Source organism: Solanum tuberosum, unplaced genomic scaffold (assembly GCF_000226075.1).
Source record: "Solanum tuberosum cultivar DM 1-3 516 R44 unplaced genomic scaffold, SolTub_3.0 scf00435, whole genome shotgun sequence".
Taxonomy (NCBI): domain Eukaryota; kingdom Viridiplantae; phylum Streptophyta; class Magnoliopsida; order Solanales; family Solanaceae; genus Solanum; species Solanum tuberosum.
In genome coordinates, this window is record NW_006239382.1 from 425484 (window position 1) to 442662 (window position 17179).

At 30.2% G+C, this 17179-nt stretch overlaps 1 protein-coding gene across 1 annotated transcript; it reads left to right on the forward strand.

Moving 5' to 3' along the window:
• Positions 1-12759: 12759 nt before the first annotated feature.
• Positions 12760-16976, forward strand: LOC102600893 (probable inactive leucine-rich repeat receptor-like protein kinase At1g66830). The gene is made up of 2 exons (XM_006363785.2): positions 12760-14174; positions 16120-16976. The coding sequence occupies exons 1-2, from the start codon at positions 12926-12928 to the stop codon at positions 16755-16757; spliced, it is 1887 nt and encodes a 628-aa protein (XP_006363847.1). The 5' UTR covers positions 12760-12925; the 3' UTR covers positions 16758-16976.
• Positions 16977-17179: the final 203 nt, after the last annotated feature.

Here is a 17179-nt window from a genome sequence, read left to right on the forward strand (position 1 = left end):
CATGAGAGGAGTAGGTACCTGAAAATAATGAAGTGATGAGATCTCAATAAGTTATATCGTACAATGAATCGATACAAAGTGATATCTCATCGACAATATCTTTGAAATAATATAGCACAATATTATAAATGATTATGAGGATATGAATTATATGTCTATTAAAGCATGGTGATATAAAAATGATTATCAAGTGAAAAAAGAAATGATGCATCTTATTAAGTGTAAAGCTTATTTGACTTGTTGTTTAGACACTAGAAGATCACATGCATTTATCATTGAATGTTGTCACTTGAAAAAATTGATATGAAATTCCTGAAGGATTCAAAATCTAAAGCATATGCAAGTTTTTGGAAAGCTTGTTTATAATCTTCATATGGATTAAAGCAATCAAGAATTTCTTTGTATTATTCTGCAAGTAAATAACTTGAATTGAACTCTTGAAGAATTTTCAAAAGGTAATAGATGATTTTCTTAAAGAAGTTGAAGTAAGGAATTTGTAGAATTTTTTTATCCTGTTAGGAGAATTCATAAAAGGAGAAAGAAGGAACAACATTTCGTCTAAGTTTTTATGCACATGAACTCCAAAATAATGGTGATATTAATGTGCAACGGAATGGTTCGAGCGACAATGTGGCTGATTTTTTAACCAAGTCTCTACCAACTACAACTTTCAAGAAGATGGTGCACAGACTTGGAATGCGAAGATTCAAGTCTTTGGATTGGTGTTCTCATTGGGGGAAGTTAATATGTGTTGTACTTTTTTTCCCTTATGAAGTTTTGTCCCATTAGCTTTTCCTTGTAAGATTTTTAATGAGGCAGCTTAGATGCATATTATTAGATATGTGTACTCTTTTTCCTTCACTAGAACTTTCTTTTTTTTAAAGTTTTTTCCAGTAAGGTTTTAATGCGCCACATTATCTACGAATTAGACATTCTAGGAGGAGTATTATAGATATAGTGAATGCCTATCTTTTAGAGAAAATTTAGGAACTTTAACTTTAGGACCAAGTCAATTTTCCCCTATAAATAGAAGGGTTCTATTCATTGTAAAATCATTCCTCAAGAGAAATAATAAGTTTTCTCTCTTTTCTCTACTTTCTTCTCATTGTTTTATATAGTTTCATAACAAAAATACATATTTAAAGTGGTGAAAATAAAAATAAGAAAATTAGAAAAATGATTAATTCGGGATGGAGGTTGTATACTTGTCAATAATATATTTTTAGATGTTATAATACATTAGAAAATAATTAAAAAAATTAAAGACTTAATTAATGATCTTATATAATATAAATAATATTAAAATTACATATTTAAACTGACGGAACTTTTTTTTTTGAAAAAAAGTTAAATTACAAAAATTATTAATTCGGAATGGAAGTATAGTATACTTGTCAATAATATATTTTTAAATACTATATTACATTAGAAAATAATTATAAATATTAAAGACTTAATTAATGATTTATATACTAAAACAATATTAAAATAATAATAAAAAAGAAATAGAGAGGATGAATTGTAATTTCCCATAACTAGAAAATAGAGAGAGAAATAGAGTGTGGTTAGAGATTCAATTATTTGTTTTACCGTCCAAAAATAAAAAATAAAGGAGAAAATGATTAAAATAGTCCTTCATGTATATGTGTTGAATTATTTTGGTCATTTATATATATCATCTTATCCAAATAATCCTTAATATATATATATATATATATATATATATATATCCCACACTCTTCTTCCTCCCTCTTTCTTCCGCCATTGCTTCTCCTTCATATTCTTTCTTTGGCCATTTCTTCTACGATTTCTGCTCCCAAAATCATCTCATTCACACAAAAGTTTCTTCAAATTTCAAAGAATATTCGTAAGGTTTTTGTTTTCTAACTATGTCTGTTAAAATTTTACCATGTAATTTAAAAATAGAATGAAAACAATGACTTGAAAAATTACTAATTTTGAAAAGGATAAAACGAAAAGAAAGCTATATCCTCCTCATAGATCGCTTCAACAAGGGAGAATAAATGGAGTCTTTTATCTGATTTACTTGGTTTATATTTGTTTTAATGATCTGGGTTTTCTTATTTATGTATGATAATGGAAGCTTCTGAAAATTTTATTTCAATGGAGATGAAAAATGGGTGTAGTGTGTATTATTTTTCTTATGAGGATATAAAGCACGAGAGAAATTGGCGAAAGAAAGAAGTTGAGGAGAAGGGTCTGCGGTGGTAGTGGTGAAAGAAAGCAGATTGAGGAAGAAGGGTTTGTCATCTGTCAATTCCACGGGACCCACTATTAAATCTAACATTTTTTTTGTTTTTTGGTTAGTTTTAGGGTTAAGGACTAAAATGATCCTCATTTCATATACATTAAGGACTATTTAAATAAAGTGATACAACATACAAGCTACAGGGTTCCACAACTATGATATGTACAATTTAGATATTATCTACTTCTGGAGCAAAAAAGTTGTAAAGGAACTAATCCTAAGCTATTTCAGCCAGCAAAAAGTGATCTAGGGACCAGCAAAAGGCGAGAGTCTAGGAGCCGTATCTGAATCCAAAACGAGCATCCAGCAGAGAAATCGAGGTGAAGAAGCACAGGAGTTCCTTGAGTCACTCCTATTCGGCTGCAACTGGAAAACAACAAAGGTCAGAGGTTTGAAGAAGGAAAGGAAGAAGAAGAATAAGGAGGAGAAAGGGTTCTTACACGGAAATTCAAAGTTGAATGCAAGGCTCACACTCTATTGAGCTCGACAAGAAATCATACCGGGAAGTACACCTACAAGAAAGAAAGAATCAACCTATTAAAAGAGAAGGAGGGAGAAGACCAAAAGTAGTGGAACATAAACCTTTGAGAGCTGAAGATTTCAGCACTCTTCATCACCAATTCGTTAAGGATGTTGAATACTCAAATAAGAAGGAACAAAAAGTCAGCATTGAAGAACACCATGGAGAACATTCTCAAGCAGCGTGCAGAGAAGAAGAAGTGAGGAAGAGGAGAAAGTGGAAAGTGAGTGAGGAACAAATTAGGAAACCCTACCTGATAGGGTCTTTTATTATTGAGCTGGTTGTCCGGGATTGGGCTTACCAGTGTCCAAATGTGTTAGTTTCTGCTATGGTTACAATATTAGCCCATTGAGGCATAAATAAAGGGACTCCAGGTCCAAATTTGATTTAAAAAATAAAAATAAAAAATTCAACCCCTATACATGAAGGACCGTTTGATCATTTTAGAGAATAAAATAGAGAAGTATAGATGTGTTTGACCATCTCCAACCCACCTCTATTTTACTTACATTCTCTATATTTAGAGAGTAAAATAGAGAATAGACTCTCCAATCACACTCTATTTCACTTTTTATTCTCAATTTATAAAAATTGAATAGTAGTTCTCCAATTTTGGAGAACTACTATTCACACTCTCCATTTTACTTTTTTATTATTTTATTATTATTTCTATTATTTTGAAATGAACATATTATTATCAATATAATGTCATTAATTAAGTATCTAATATTCATAATTCTTTTTAAATGTAATATAATATTTTATAAAATAAATTATTTAATATGTACTATTTTCATCTTGAATTAATAATACTTTAATTTTTTTAAAATTTTCGTCACTAATATAATTTGAAAATTTCCGATTTGAATAATTTTTAGTTAGACATAAAAAAATTAAGGACAAATATGCTCATTTTTAACTTCGTAATGCATTAATAGAGCATTTGTGGGAGTAATGTAATAATTTTGAAAGTTGAATATTTATGTAATATTTATATAATTGTATTTCATCAATAATTTTACTTTTATTTGAATTGTCCATTAATTTGTAAGTATAATATTTACTTGCAATTTATGTCATTTAAAAATTTAGAATAAAATATAATTTTATATTAATTAAAGAATTTGAAAAAATAAAATATTATATCACATGAAACTTATATAAATGATTATTTAGAAAAAACAAAGGAAATAATTTATATTCTGAAATAAGAAAATAAAAATGAAATATAAAATAATAATATAATATTAAAGAGAGAGAAAATATCATATATATATATATAAGAGAACCTTAAGCCCACCTACGTAGCGTCATCACAAACCAGAATTCTCTTTTAATTTATTTATTTACAAAACTAGCCTCTCCCTTTCATGAAAAGTTATCAAATTTATGAAAAGTTGCGACTTTAATGAAGAGTTGCGACTTTAATGAAGAGTTTTGACTTTTATGAAAAGTTGTGACTTTTATGAAAAGTTGCGACTTTAATGAAAAGTTGCAACTTTAATGAAAAGTTGCAACTTTAATGAAGAGTTGCGACTTTTATGAAAGGTTGTTACCTTTTTGAAGGGTTGCAATTTTTCCAAATAGTGGTAACCTTTCCGATAAGGCACAATAAACATTTGTTCACACTACCATTTGTTGTCTATAAATAAAGGAATTTCCTCTCATTTTAAAACAACGAAAATTCTTTACCTCTTCTTCTTCTTTACAATTAAATATTTGTGTACTTTGCTCATGTTGAGTGGTTCACTGACACCATTGCTTATGTTACTGATCATGATATGTATTTTTACAGTGCTTATGTTACAGATCATGGTATGTATTTTTATAGTAATTAATTTATGTTTATTTTATTAAGGATAAATGATAAGATGTAATAATTTTTATTTTCCTTTACATTATTAATGTTTGTTACTACGTAATCTTATATGTAAGATAATATAATGTTTTAGTTTTCATGACTGATAAGTTTTAAGTATTGTTTTATAATTGAGAAAATGGCCAAAAACCACCCTCCAATCTATATTCGAATTTTCAACTACACACTTTAACTTCACGGGAGTCATATCACCCCACTGAAGTGTATAAAACTGAAATTATTACCTTTCTAAATGCTTAGTTGGCAAAGAGAGTATGTTTCACTCTCTTTGAGAGAGTGAGCACAAAAAGCAAATATTAAAATTTTTATTTTTAATATCTCTTTAATAAATACATGTATTTTTATTTATTTTTCAAATTTATTGTCTTTCTTCTCCATAGCAACAAAGACCAAATTCCTACACCGGATTCACCATTGTTGATTTCACACAAACTTATAAACTCTCATGTAAAAAACGTAGAAAAAATAACCAATTCAATTAAAGATAAAATGACATGTTTTTCAATCATTCAAAAATGAAATCTGGATCAGATTTGAAAAAAAAAATTGGGTTTACATCAAATTCAATTGAACTCCCTAATGAGAATGTTTTTTTCCTTTTTATTGTAGATCCTTTAATTATCAATCTCAAATTTCAATTAATCAATTAAAGGATTCAATCTCAATTGACCTCCATTAATGGCATTGCTAGTGCTTTCATTTATTTGTTCTCCCTCTTTTGTTGCTCGACCGTCAGCCACCACTGTCGTCGCCTCCGGCGAAACCCAAACCACCAACAAAACCCTGTTCTCCTCTTCCCCTCTCCTCTTATCTCTCTCCCGTTCCAAGACAACCACCATGAAGACCTACCTCTGTTCTCACAACAAGGTCGACAACAACAACAACAAAACCTTGCGGCTGCACTGCTTCGACCAGCGAGCTCCAGCGAAGCAAGCAAAATTTCGACATAGCAGCGATATGCACAGATCCGTTTAGATTATTTTTCAATGTTCTCCGACAAGCAAAACTCAAAAATCGCTTTGACAAGCTCCCGCTATCAATATTCATCTTTGTTCCTCACAATTTCATAGGAATTTGAAAGAATTGGGGGAAGAAGTTACTTTAGAGATTTGAAGAAATTGGGAGAGTATAGGAAAAAGTGGAAAGGAATTATAAAAAAATTAAAAAAAAAATAATTAATTGAATTTTCACCTGTAAAACGCGTGAAGTTCACAAACCAACACATATCTGGTTGTGGCTTTTTAGGGGTGTAATTATTACAGTTTTAAACAATTCAGGTGGGTGATAGGACTCCCGTAAAGTTGAAGTATGTAGTTGGAAATTCGGATATAGATTAGGGAGGCTTTTGACCATTTTCTCTTTTATAATTCTATGATATTAAATTTCCGCGCAAAGTGCAGATAATTTACTAGTTATTTTATAAAGAATAAAATAGAAAATTCAATTGAAATTGAACATGTGAAAAAAAATAGAAAACTTGTATTTATGGAATAAATAGAGTATAAGATCGGCGATATCCACGGCTGTTAGATTTGAATCAAGCCATTATGTCCTCACATTTTCCGAAATGCCACTAGAAGTGGAAAGCTGGAATATTTTATTGAAAAGTTACATCACTTGAATGATTTCCTGACACCACTACTATATCATTAAAAAGGCTGTGAGATACTTCCACCATTTTCTTGTTTTTAGTTCCAACTCACCCAAATATTATCAAAATGTTAGGAGGATTCATAATTAAGCTTTTGCTTTTCTTTAACAAAAAAAATACTTTATCCGATTCAAAAAAAAAAATCTAGTTTGACTTGGAACATAATTTAAGTAAAGAATTAAGTAAAGAAAGAAAACTTTTTAATTTTGTGGTTCTAAATTAAAGTTATGTCAAATGTATCAAAATACCTATTAATCTTGTGACCTTGAACATATCACGTGGAAAGTTGAAGTTAAAGTGTTATCAAAAAAGAAAAAAAAACATTTTTTTAAACAGAATAAAAAGAAAACTAGATCATTCTTTTAAAAAAAGGGGAAGTAGAGTACTTGTAATACTCTCTTTGTCTCTAATTATTTATTCATTTTTTTTTAGTTGTTTCTAGTTAACTACTTGTTTATTTTGATAAATCAAGAAATGATAAATTATTTTATCTAAAATATCTTCAATTAATTATTTTGAAAAATGTAGAACTTTTTGAAAATCTTAATTTCTTAATTTACTCACTTCATAATTATAGGGGTAAAATAGTAAATTCACTATGTCAATCATTGTCTTATTTAATAGGTGTGTCAATTCAAAAGTGAACAAGTAATTAAAAACGGAGGGAATATTTTAAAAGAAAATGGTCTATAATTATATCATGCACTTTGAAAAAAGAAAACTCCTTAATTTGCTTTATACCATGATTGAGCTTGCAAGCTTTTTTTTGTAATAAGACATTGCAAACTTAGTCAAGCAAACCCAGAAATTTAAGATACAATATAAGAAAGTTGAGATAGAAATGGTAAAAGAAAATACTTGTTTATACATACATAAAATAAAGGTTGTTGTTTGGTTGAGAACAAGTTATTCCATGATTAATTATTGTGGATAACTTATCTCACCATGTATATGTGATAATTGATTCTATCACTATAGCATAAATGGTAGAATAAGTTATCCCAAACATGACACAAAATTTTTATTCCATCACTATTTTTTTATTTCATAATTATTTATATTTATCATTCATACCAAATGACCCCTTAAAAACCAAAATGTTCCGAGCAAACGTACCCACACTTACAATAATCATTTGGGATATTTTGTATTTAAAATTCAAATTTATCATATCTCTAGGTTATGAAATCCTTTGAGATTTCACCATTAATAAACATATTCCCACTTTTTTGTCTCCTTAGTCGGGGCATACTTTATGGTATCCACCAACTCTGCCCATTATCTCTGAACAAGTCCATTGTGTATATACTGTTTTCCATTCTCTGCGGGCACAATATATACTCTTTCGGTTGTTAATTACTTGTCTATTTTTAAATTGATATACTTATTAAGAAAATAATGATTGATATAGTAAATTTATCATTTTATCCCTTTTAATTATGAAGTGGATGAATTAAAAAAATTCACATTTTTAGATTGCAATTGCATTAAAAAATTAAGTAACTTTATCCTTCTACCCTTATTTAATGTTTTCTAAATTCAACTTTTCAATAAATGATGAATATGTTAGATTTCAAAAATTAAAATGCATTTGGATGATTATATAAATTTTTGAGTTTATTTTCAAAATCAAATTTTATAGAATAGTGAATGGAGAGAGTAATTAATCAATGTATGAAGTACTCAATGAATATTAATTACTTATTAGTTTTTCTAGATTGGTCAAAGTATGTATTTTCAAGATTACTTAACTACTATATCAAAAGTATAATAGGAAGAATATAATAATTTATGCATTGATTTTATGAAATGACAAGTATTATAGTTCACCTATTTATAGAAAGGGATGACATATAAAAAGGAATGGAGGAAGTACACTTTTCAAAATAATTAATTGAGGGTATAATAGGTAAAAAAAATTGTTCTTTCTTGATTTGTCAAAATGGACAAGTAATTAGGGACAACTAAAAATGAAAAATGGACAAGTAATTAGAGAAAGAGAGAGTCTACGTTTTTTTTTCATCTTAGTTAATATCTATATTTTTTAATTTCGGGTATGTAAATAGATAATTAAATTTATATAAAATTAAGGAAAAAAAGTTGGAAATATATCCGAACTTGGATCAAAATTGCCGTAACAATCCAAAACTTTGGGAAAGACCTTTTACCTCACTACACTATTTAATAGTGCATTTTAAAGGTATATATGTGCTCACGTGAACATCATAATTATTGCATCATTATAAATAGTAACTTGTCCACGTGGACACATATATACATTTAAAATATATTATTAAATAGTGCAGTGGTAATAGATCATGCTCAAAGTTTGAGATTATTACAACAATTTCGACCAAAGTTCAGATATATTTATAACCATTTTCCACATTTCACGTGATATAATACACATAAAATATCATATAAAGACATGAATTATCACATAGGACGTCAAGTAGGACATATGTGTTAACTTGTTCAACCTCATATAAGTTTAAGTGCATATTTGTATGCACCCAAAATGGAAAAACATAAATATCAGAGAAAAAATTCAAAATAATCTTTTATCTTTAAGATTTTTTTCAAAGTCATCCTTGAGTTTTCACATGAAGCACTAATAGTCACTCATGTTTGCAATATTGTTGCACTTTTGGCCCTCTCCCAAACCTTTGCCTATTTTCTAACATTTATTTTTTCCACAATTTATATATGAAATGTTCAATCATCTCTTTATATATTTGGTAGAAATAATAACTTCATATGAGAAGAAGAACACCTTGTTTAATTTAGTAAAAATATTATTGCAGCTAAAATCTAGAGGTTCTTCACGTCGATTTCACGTGCAATAGTATAATTTTATTATTTTCTTGTAACATCATATGTCAAGGTAATCTTAGGTAGATGTATTAATATTTCTACTAAACAGAAGAATATGTTTTTCTTCTCACTTTCTCTCACATGAAGGTCGGGTCCCAATCCAAACGTTTGGTTTCGAGTCGAGAGTCAAGATTAAGTCTTGGGTTGAAGTCGTATCTCAAATTGATCATTGGGATTGTATCTTGATTCGGGTGTCAGGATCGAGTCATGAATCAATTACCAGTTTTGGTTTTCGAGTCAGAAACTAGTTTCCTAAAAAAAGTATTTTCTACTCTTTAGTAAAAAAATAAAAGATATTTTCTGTAAAATAATTTTATTCACCAACCAAACATTAGAAAAAATTCACTCACCAATCAGACATGAGAAAATAAGTGAGAGATCAACTTATTTTTCAAGAAAAAATTTCCTCCATACCAAACATTTACTAGTAAAATAAATGATAAATTGTTTCTTGATTTTTTCAAATGTAAAAGGTAAAAATTGAACATTTATTTTTTGTATACTGAAAAAGTAACAGTGAATGGAGGGACTAAGAGGGTGTTTGGACCGACTTAAAGTAGGTTTGACAAATATAAAAAATAACTTAAAATAAGTCAAAAATGACTTCAAAGAAGTTAAAAATGACTTAAAATAAGTCAAAAATCAAAAGTAAGTCTCCCCATACTTTTTATTTTTGACTTAAAAGTCATTTTAGTTTGACTTTTATTTTTGACTTAAAAGTTACTCCTACTTATTTTTAAGCCAATCCAAACGGGCTCTAAGTCATTTCACGATAGTTGTTTGAATAATTGTATGATTCAACACATTGTCAGACCGTTTAACTTGTTAAGATAATTCATTTAAACACTAGAACTAACCCTTATTTCATTTGAACATCTCAAATTCTAAGAAAAAAAATGTTTTGATTCGATATTTTCGATTCAAATTTTGAAAAAACTTCTATATCTTGTTTAATTTGTCAATTAGATGCAAATGAAATATCCAAAAAATTTAAAAGGGTTTGTATATGAAGCGCCATTGTAATCATATCATATCTATATAATAATATAAAGCTGGATATAGAAAAGGTGATGTGGCACCTTTCTATGGCCAGCATTTGGATTTATCTTTTTTCTCATTTTTTTAAAATATTTTTAATTGCATTTTTATTTCATTTCTGCTACTAATTAAATGACTACTAATAAAAACTTCATAAAACTCAATTAAACATAAGATTGCAGTAAAAGCCCAATTGAATCTGATTGCAGCCCACGTTGTGTCATTCCTTCATTACCTTGAAGATCTATGAAAATAAATAGATAACAATAAAGATGAGATCATGGGAATAAAATAAAATATAACGTAAAAGAGGAATCAGAAAAGGGCTTTAGAAATGAGTTAAATAGTATTAATGATTATTATTAAAAAGAATTTAACACTCAATTAGGTACAATTAATGCATATAATACTCATTTATTTATAATTACACTCAAATCCGTTAGTATTTTCTATATGCTATGTTTTTTATTTTTTTATCACTATAAATACTAATGAAAATCATTTTCACTTCATAACATTTTTCCTTTTTCATTCAATAGTTTTCTTCTCAAATCTTCATTATAGTTACTAATTTACTCCTTCATTTGAAACTTTTTTTCCAGAAAAAAAAACTTCTTAATTCTTTTTTTTTTTTTTTGCTTTTGCCATCATTATTAATATATCATTCTTGTGCAAAAAATTTGTTATTAGGAAACAAAGAAGAATGGCGTATGGCCTTACTTGTGAGAAGTATATGTACAATTCAAGCTTGGAAAATAGTTATTGTTACCAATATATCAAATTTATTTCTTTTAATTATTTGTTACAAGTTTGTACATAGTTATAATGTAGATGTAAATTTAATAATTTTATTTTTTATGGGATAAATGTTTTATTATAAATTCTCTAAATAATTGTATTGATTTCTTATTGAATTTTGATAATTCTTATAAGCTTGAAGGATACATTATTATTAGCTATGTATCAAAATTTGTTACTCTTTTTAAATTTAAATTGTTGCAGTTTGTATGTAGTTATAGTGTAATTGAAATAAGACTTGAAGAATACTTTAACATTAGATATAAATCAAATTTTGTGATTTTTTTAAATTAGTTTGTTGCAAGTTAGTACGTAGTTATAATGTGAATTGAAATACAATAATTTTATTTTCTAGGTTAAATTTCCTATTATAATTTTAGGAATAATTATATTAATTTCATATTGAATTTTGGATTATTTTGTACATGTTTCCAAAATAAATGACATCCTTAGAAAATATGGGTATCTCTTTTATCTCAAAATAATTTATACATAATTAAAATTAGGCAAAAGAAGAGTGATGTGAAACTTTTCTTTGCCCGGTAATTTTATTAATCTTTTTATTTATTTTATTTTAAAGATCATATTCATCTCTATAGTCTTTTTGTATTATACTGTAACTTTGCTATCTGAGAGAGAATTATAACAAACTTGAAAAGTGCGTTAAGAATTTTAAAAATGTTTAACATATGAAATTTTGCTGAATAAATCACTATCATTCACAAATCACAAGTATTTTAATATATTTGACTCATCTATTTACCTAATAGATTTTTCTTTCTCCTTCCAAATAGAATTTTAATATTGCAGCAAACCACACTTTATATGAAAGCTGACATGTTAAAAAATAACAATATATATAACATTTAAAGAATTTTTAAAACGATCAACATTATAATTTATAATAAACTAAAGTAGTAAATCAAATTTTAAATTAATAATGAATAAATTAAAATGATTAGGCCCGCCTACGTGGCACTATCACAAACCAGAATTCCCTTTTAATTTATTTATTTACAAAATTAGCCTTCCCTTTCATGAAAAGTTTCGACTTTTATGAATAATTGTGACTTTTACGAAGAGTTGCGACTTTTATAAAGAGTTGCGACTTTTATGAAAAGTTATGACTTTTATGAAAGGTTGTGACCTTTTTCGAAGGGTTGCAACTTTTTCCAAATAGTTGTAACCTTTCTGATAAGGCACAATAAATATTTGTTCACACTATCCTTTATTGTCTATAAATAGAGGGATTTCCTCTCATTAAACACAACGAAAATTCTGAACCTCCTCCTCCTCTTCTTCACAATTAAATATTTGTATACTTTGCTCATGTTGAGTGATTCATTGACACTATTGCTTATGTTACATATCCTGATATGTATTTTTACAATCATTAATTTATAATTTATGCTTATGTTATTAAGGCTAAATGATACGATGTAATAATTTTCATTTTCCTTTATATTATTAATGTTTGTTACTACGTAATCTTGTATGTAAGATAATATAAGTTTTTTAGTTTTAATGTCTGATAGATTTTAAGTATTATTTTATAAATTTCATGATATTAAATTCTCACGCGAAACGCAGGTAATTTTACTAATGTACCCTTAAATCAATTTCAAACAGTGAATGAATTAAATTAGAGGTACTTGTCTCATGTTGTTTACTTGATATCTCACATCCCAAGGTGGAAGCATGTGAATAATAAAACGAAACCAACATTATTACCTCATTTAATAATTTTCTATCTTTAACTCTGTATGAGCCTACGCCTACCTATGTTAGTCAAAATAAATTCAAATCAAGTAAACGTGTAGTGCTGCCTGCAGTAACACCTTGAAAACCGTACCTCATAGAAGCAAAAAACAAGAGTGTGGTATTGTTGCTGGTTAAATGATGAATGTTGTTGTAGTTGTGATCCTTAGTTTTTTCACATTTTCAATCTCTGTTATATTTTCATTGAATTCAGATGGTGTTTCTCTGTTAGCTTTGAAATCTGCAATTTCTAATGACCCATCTGAGTTTCTTTCTTCTTGGTCGGAGTTAGACTCATCAGCATGCCATTGGAATGGAATCACATGCGATGAAAATCAGAAGGTGACTTCTATTTCTCTGTCGTCGAAGAATTTGAGTGGTTACATTCCTTCTGAAATCGGAGCACTTTCTTCTCTATCAATTATTTCTCTTTCCTACAACAACTTTTCAAAACCAATCCCTATTCATCTCTTCAATGCTACTTCCCTTCACTCCCTTGACCTCTCTAACAATGCTTTCACAGGATTCTTACCTCAACAAATCACATCCCTTATAAACCTTAAACACCTTGATCTTTCTGCTAATTTTCTCAATGGCTCACTTCCCAAAGAGCTAACTCATCTTACACTTCTCACTGGAACTTTAAATCTTTCATACAACAGATTTACCGGCCAACTTCCGGCGAGTTATGGTAAGTTTCCTGTAACATTGAGTTTAGACCTTCGGCATAACAATCTGACCGGAAAGATACCTTCAATCGGGTCGTTGTTGAATCAAGGGCCTACTGCATTTTCCGGTAACCCTTTTCTTTGTGGGTTTCCATTGGAAACTCCGTGTGCAGAACCAGAAGCTCAAAAACTACCACCGAACCCGAACCCTAATGAGGAGGAGGTGGGGTTTGTAGGAAAACGGAAATCGGGAAATGGGTCAATGGTGGTTTCTTTGCTCTCCGGCGTATCGGTTGTGATTGGGGTGATGTTTGTTTCAGTGTTGGTGTTGAGGAGAAAATGGAAGTTGGATGAGGATAAAATAGGAAAAGAAAAGTTGGAGAAGCCAGAGGAGGGGCAAAAGGGTAAATATGTAGTGTTAGACGAGGGGTTTGGGATGGAACTAGAGGATTTGTTAAGGGCTTCAGCTTATGTAGTAGGGAAGAGTAGGAGTGGGATAGTTTACAAGGTGGTGGCTGGCGCTACGGTTGTTGCTGTTCGACGATTAAGCGAGGGGGATGTCACGTGGAAGTTCAAGGAGTTTGAGACGGAGGTGGAAGCCATTGGGAGAGTACAACATCCAAATGTGGTGAGGCTTAGGGCTTATTACTATGCAAGTGATGAGAAATTGCTGGTAACTGATTTCATCCGCAATGGCACCTTGCACAATGCTTTACATGGTAATCTCACTTCATTCTTACTTGGAATTTTCTTTACTGTTAAAAGAAAATTCACTCTAAACATACTACTTACGGAGTATTATTCTAAATCACTATAAGGATAAACTTTTAGTAGTGCTGGAGTAAGTTATCCTGCCTATGCGAGTGAGAAAGGGTGTACTTTTTTGGAGAAAATTAGATCAAATCCTCATAAGCAGTATTATCTCTGTGTCCATGGTACTTCAGGGGTTTTATTAATATATCAGACAACCTTGAAGGTGGCATTGTATTTGATATTTATGCAAAAAAAGAAGTTTAATGTCTACTCCATTGAAGTAAGTGTTTACAACCTAAGATGTCCTTAAAGCTGCTCATGATTATTCGTTGAAGTATTCTCTAGGCACATTTAACAATTTCTGTCATGGTTTCAAGCATTCTTTGATAAATATTAATGATCCCAAATTATATGCTTTTAAGTCGTTAGCTGCTTACTGTCCTTATCTTCTTTTGATCAAGAATAGGCAACCAAATGTAAATTATGATGAACAAGAACTAGTTTGGGGTAGTGGGGTGGGGAGGGGAATAATACGTGCATGGTTCATTTGTTTTTATCTGAGCAATTGGCATTTGTGTTTTCTGCTTCCTGGAAAACATCTATGCAAGTGTTAAGCTATTGAGACCTTTTGGGCTCCACAATTCAACATCTGTTGGTTTATTGTAATTCACTAGTTTCTGGTCCCCATTATGGCATTTTCCCCTTGTTTTCTGCTTCCTAGGGAGTACATTTTATGTGGCCTAAGATACATTGAGAGAGGCTTTAAAGTTGAAGTAAACATTCGGAAGTTACACTAAGGAAAAAAACATTAGATCTATCAATTGGATGTTAAGCTATTCGTTCGATTCACATTCATTAGGAATTGAACTAAGCATGGTTACACATAAAACGTGAATCCAAAGTCTGAAATTTTTGCAGAACAAAATATCGACTAATCATAAAATGTTGTAGTTCCTCCTTGTAACATCTATCATTGTCAAGTTCACTTTAGGATGTTGGACTTTATGTAAAAGAGGCATTCAGCTGACACCGAGAAGAAAACTATTACACCACAGGTTATTTTTGTCTTCAAATTCTTTTTTAACTAAGTGGAGAAGTCCACGACGTTAAGCTTTCTGATAGGTAAATATAAAACAAAAAAGATAATAAGTAAGACACGAAATTTCATCAGATTCCAAGACTTGGTAAGTCATTCCCTGTTTCCTTTAGTCTGTTTGTCTTGTTATTCAGAGGTGTTGTTTAATGTACCTATAATTTGTATTGTGGTTATAGAATCCCTGAATAGGCAGTTACTGGACTTGTGTTAGCCTTGTATTTTGCTCTCTTTATTTTCAGAACCTTGCACTTCACAAAAACATTAATGTTCATTTGAACTCCAGTCCGTTTTTCTTAACTTCAATCTTTGTGTACAAGTCTTCTCCACATAATCCTTACCTTTTTGCTCGTACTTTGGTATTGTCAATTGTGAACCAATCCTATATAAACACAAGTGGAAATGAAGATTGCACCTACTTTGGGGTGGCTTCTTGAGAATGTGGTTCCTCTAGTTCATATTGATAATTTTTTGTCTCGACAAAATACCAACTGACCTATTTCTTGTTTTCCTTGACTCAGACTTCCATTGTTTCAAGCACATATTTTTGTACCAATTTCAGGATTTGAAGTGAAAAATGTTCTATTCGTTATTCTGAAAAGCTGTCGTCGATTTGGCATGAATCACTTTTTAATTTATCTTCCACAAGTCCAAAAATATTTTTTGGATTTCAAAACTTGCATTTTCCGGCAAAAAATTTCTCATGGAAAAAAACACATACACAACTAATTTCTCTAGAGAACTGGGTGATTTTCTTTTTATGTTGGAACATTATCCTTGTTAATCAATCTTTTTATGTTTATTTTTTACAATTGCAGGAGGACTTGGTAATAACTTGCCACCTATGTCATGGGCAGCTAGACTGAAGATCGCTCAAGGCACAGCTCGGGGTCTAATGCACATTCATGAGTGTAATCCCAGGAAGTATGTTCATGGGAACATAAATTCAACAAAAATCCTTCTTGATGATGACTTGCAAGCCTACATATCTGGTTTTGGATTGACTCGCCTTGTTTCAGGCTGCTCCAAGGCCATAAACAGTAGTACCAAAAAGCTAAGTACAAGTCAAATCATAATAAGTCCTCAAAACTCAACTTCGTCTTGTACTATGTACATGGCACCTGAGGGTCGAGTGCCTGGCTCCAAGTTCACCCAGAAAAGCGACATCTACTCATTTGGTATGGTACTTTTGGAGATTCTGACTGGTCAGTTGACAGATGGAGGATCGGAGGTGGAGGATGATGGGAAGGGGCTTGAGAGTCTTGTTAGAAAGGTTTTTAGACAAGAACGACCCTTGTCTGAGATCATAGACCCTGCTCTCTTGAATGAGGTTCATGCTAAAAAGCAAGTTGTTGCAGCATTTCATATCGCTCTCAACTGCACAGAACTGGATCCTGAGCTTCGGCCAAGGATGAGAACAGTTTCTGATAACCTTGATCGCATCAAACTGCAGTAAAAGAAACTTGATCAATGTAAAGGCTTTCAATGTTTTGCTGACTGCCTAATGTAGAGCTGTTTAGTAATTGTGAATCAGAATTTTCAGTTTGTGTTGTGCCAAATCCTACATTTGGCGTTTCTATTGTAACTCTACTAATTCAATGTTCTATTTGTTGAATCATCAATTGAAAATTGCTTGTGCTAGCGAATCTTACAAAGCTATTTGTGTTTGATGGTACGGACATGATCTGAATTCCAGATAACATGCAAAGGAGCATGGTCAGACCCTGCCTAATCAAATGATGTAGTTCAATAGTTGGAAAGTTCTGTATGAATTCTTGATTGCCCATCACCCTATTCAATCTTTTGAAACTACACTCCTCTATTCTCTCATTCTACCAAGTGAAGTTGCTACCTGTGTACTATTTGATTTCTGTCAAT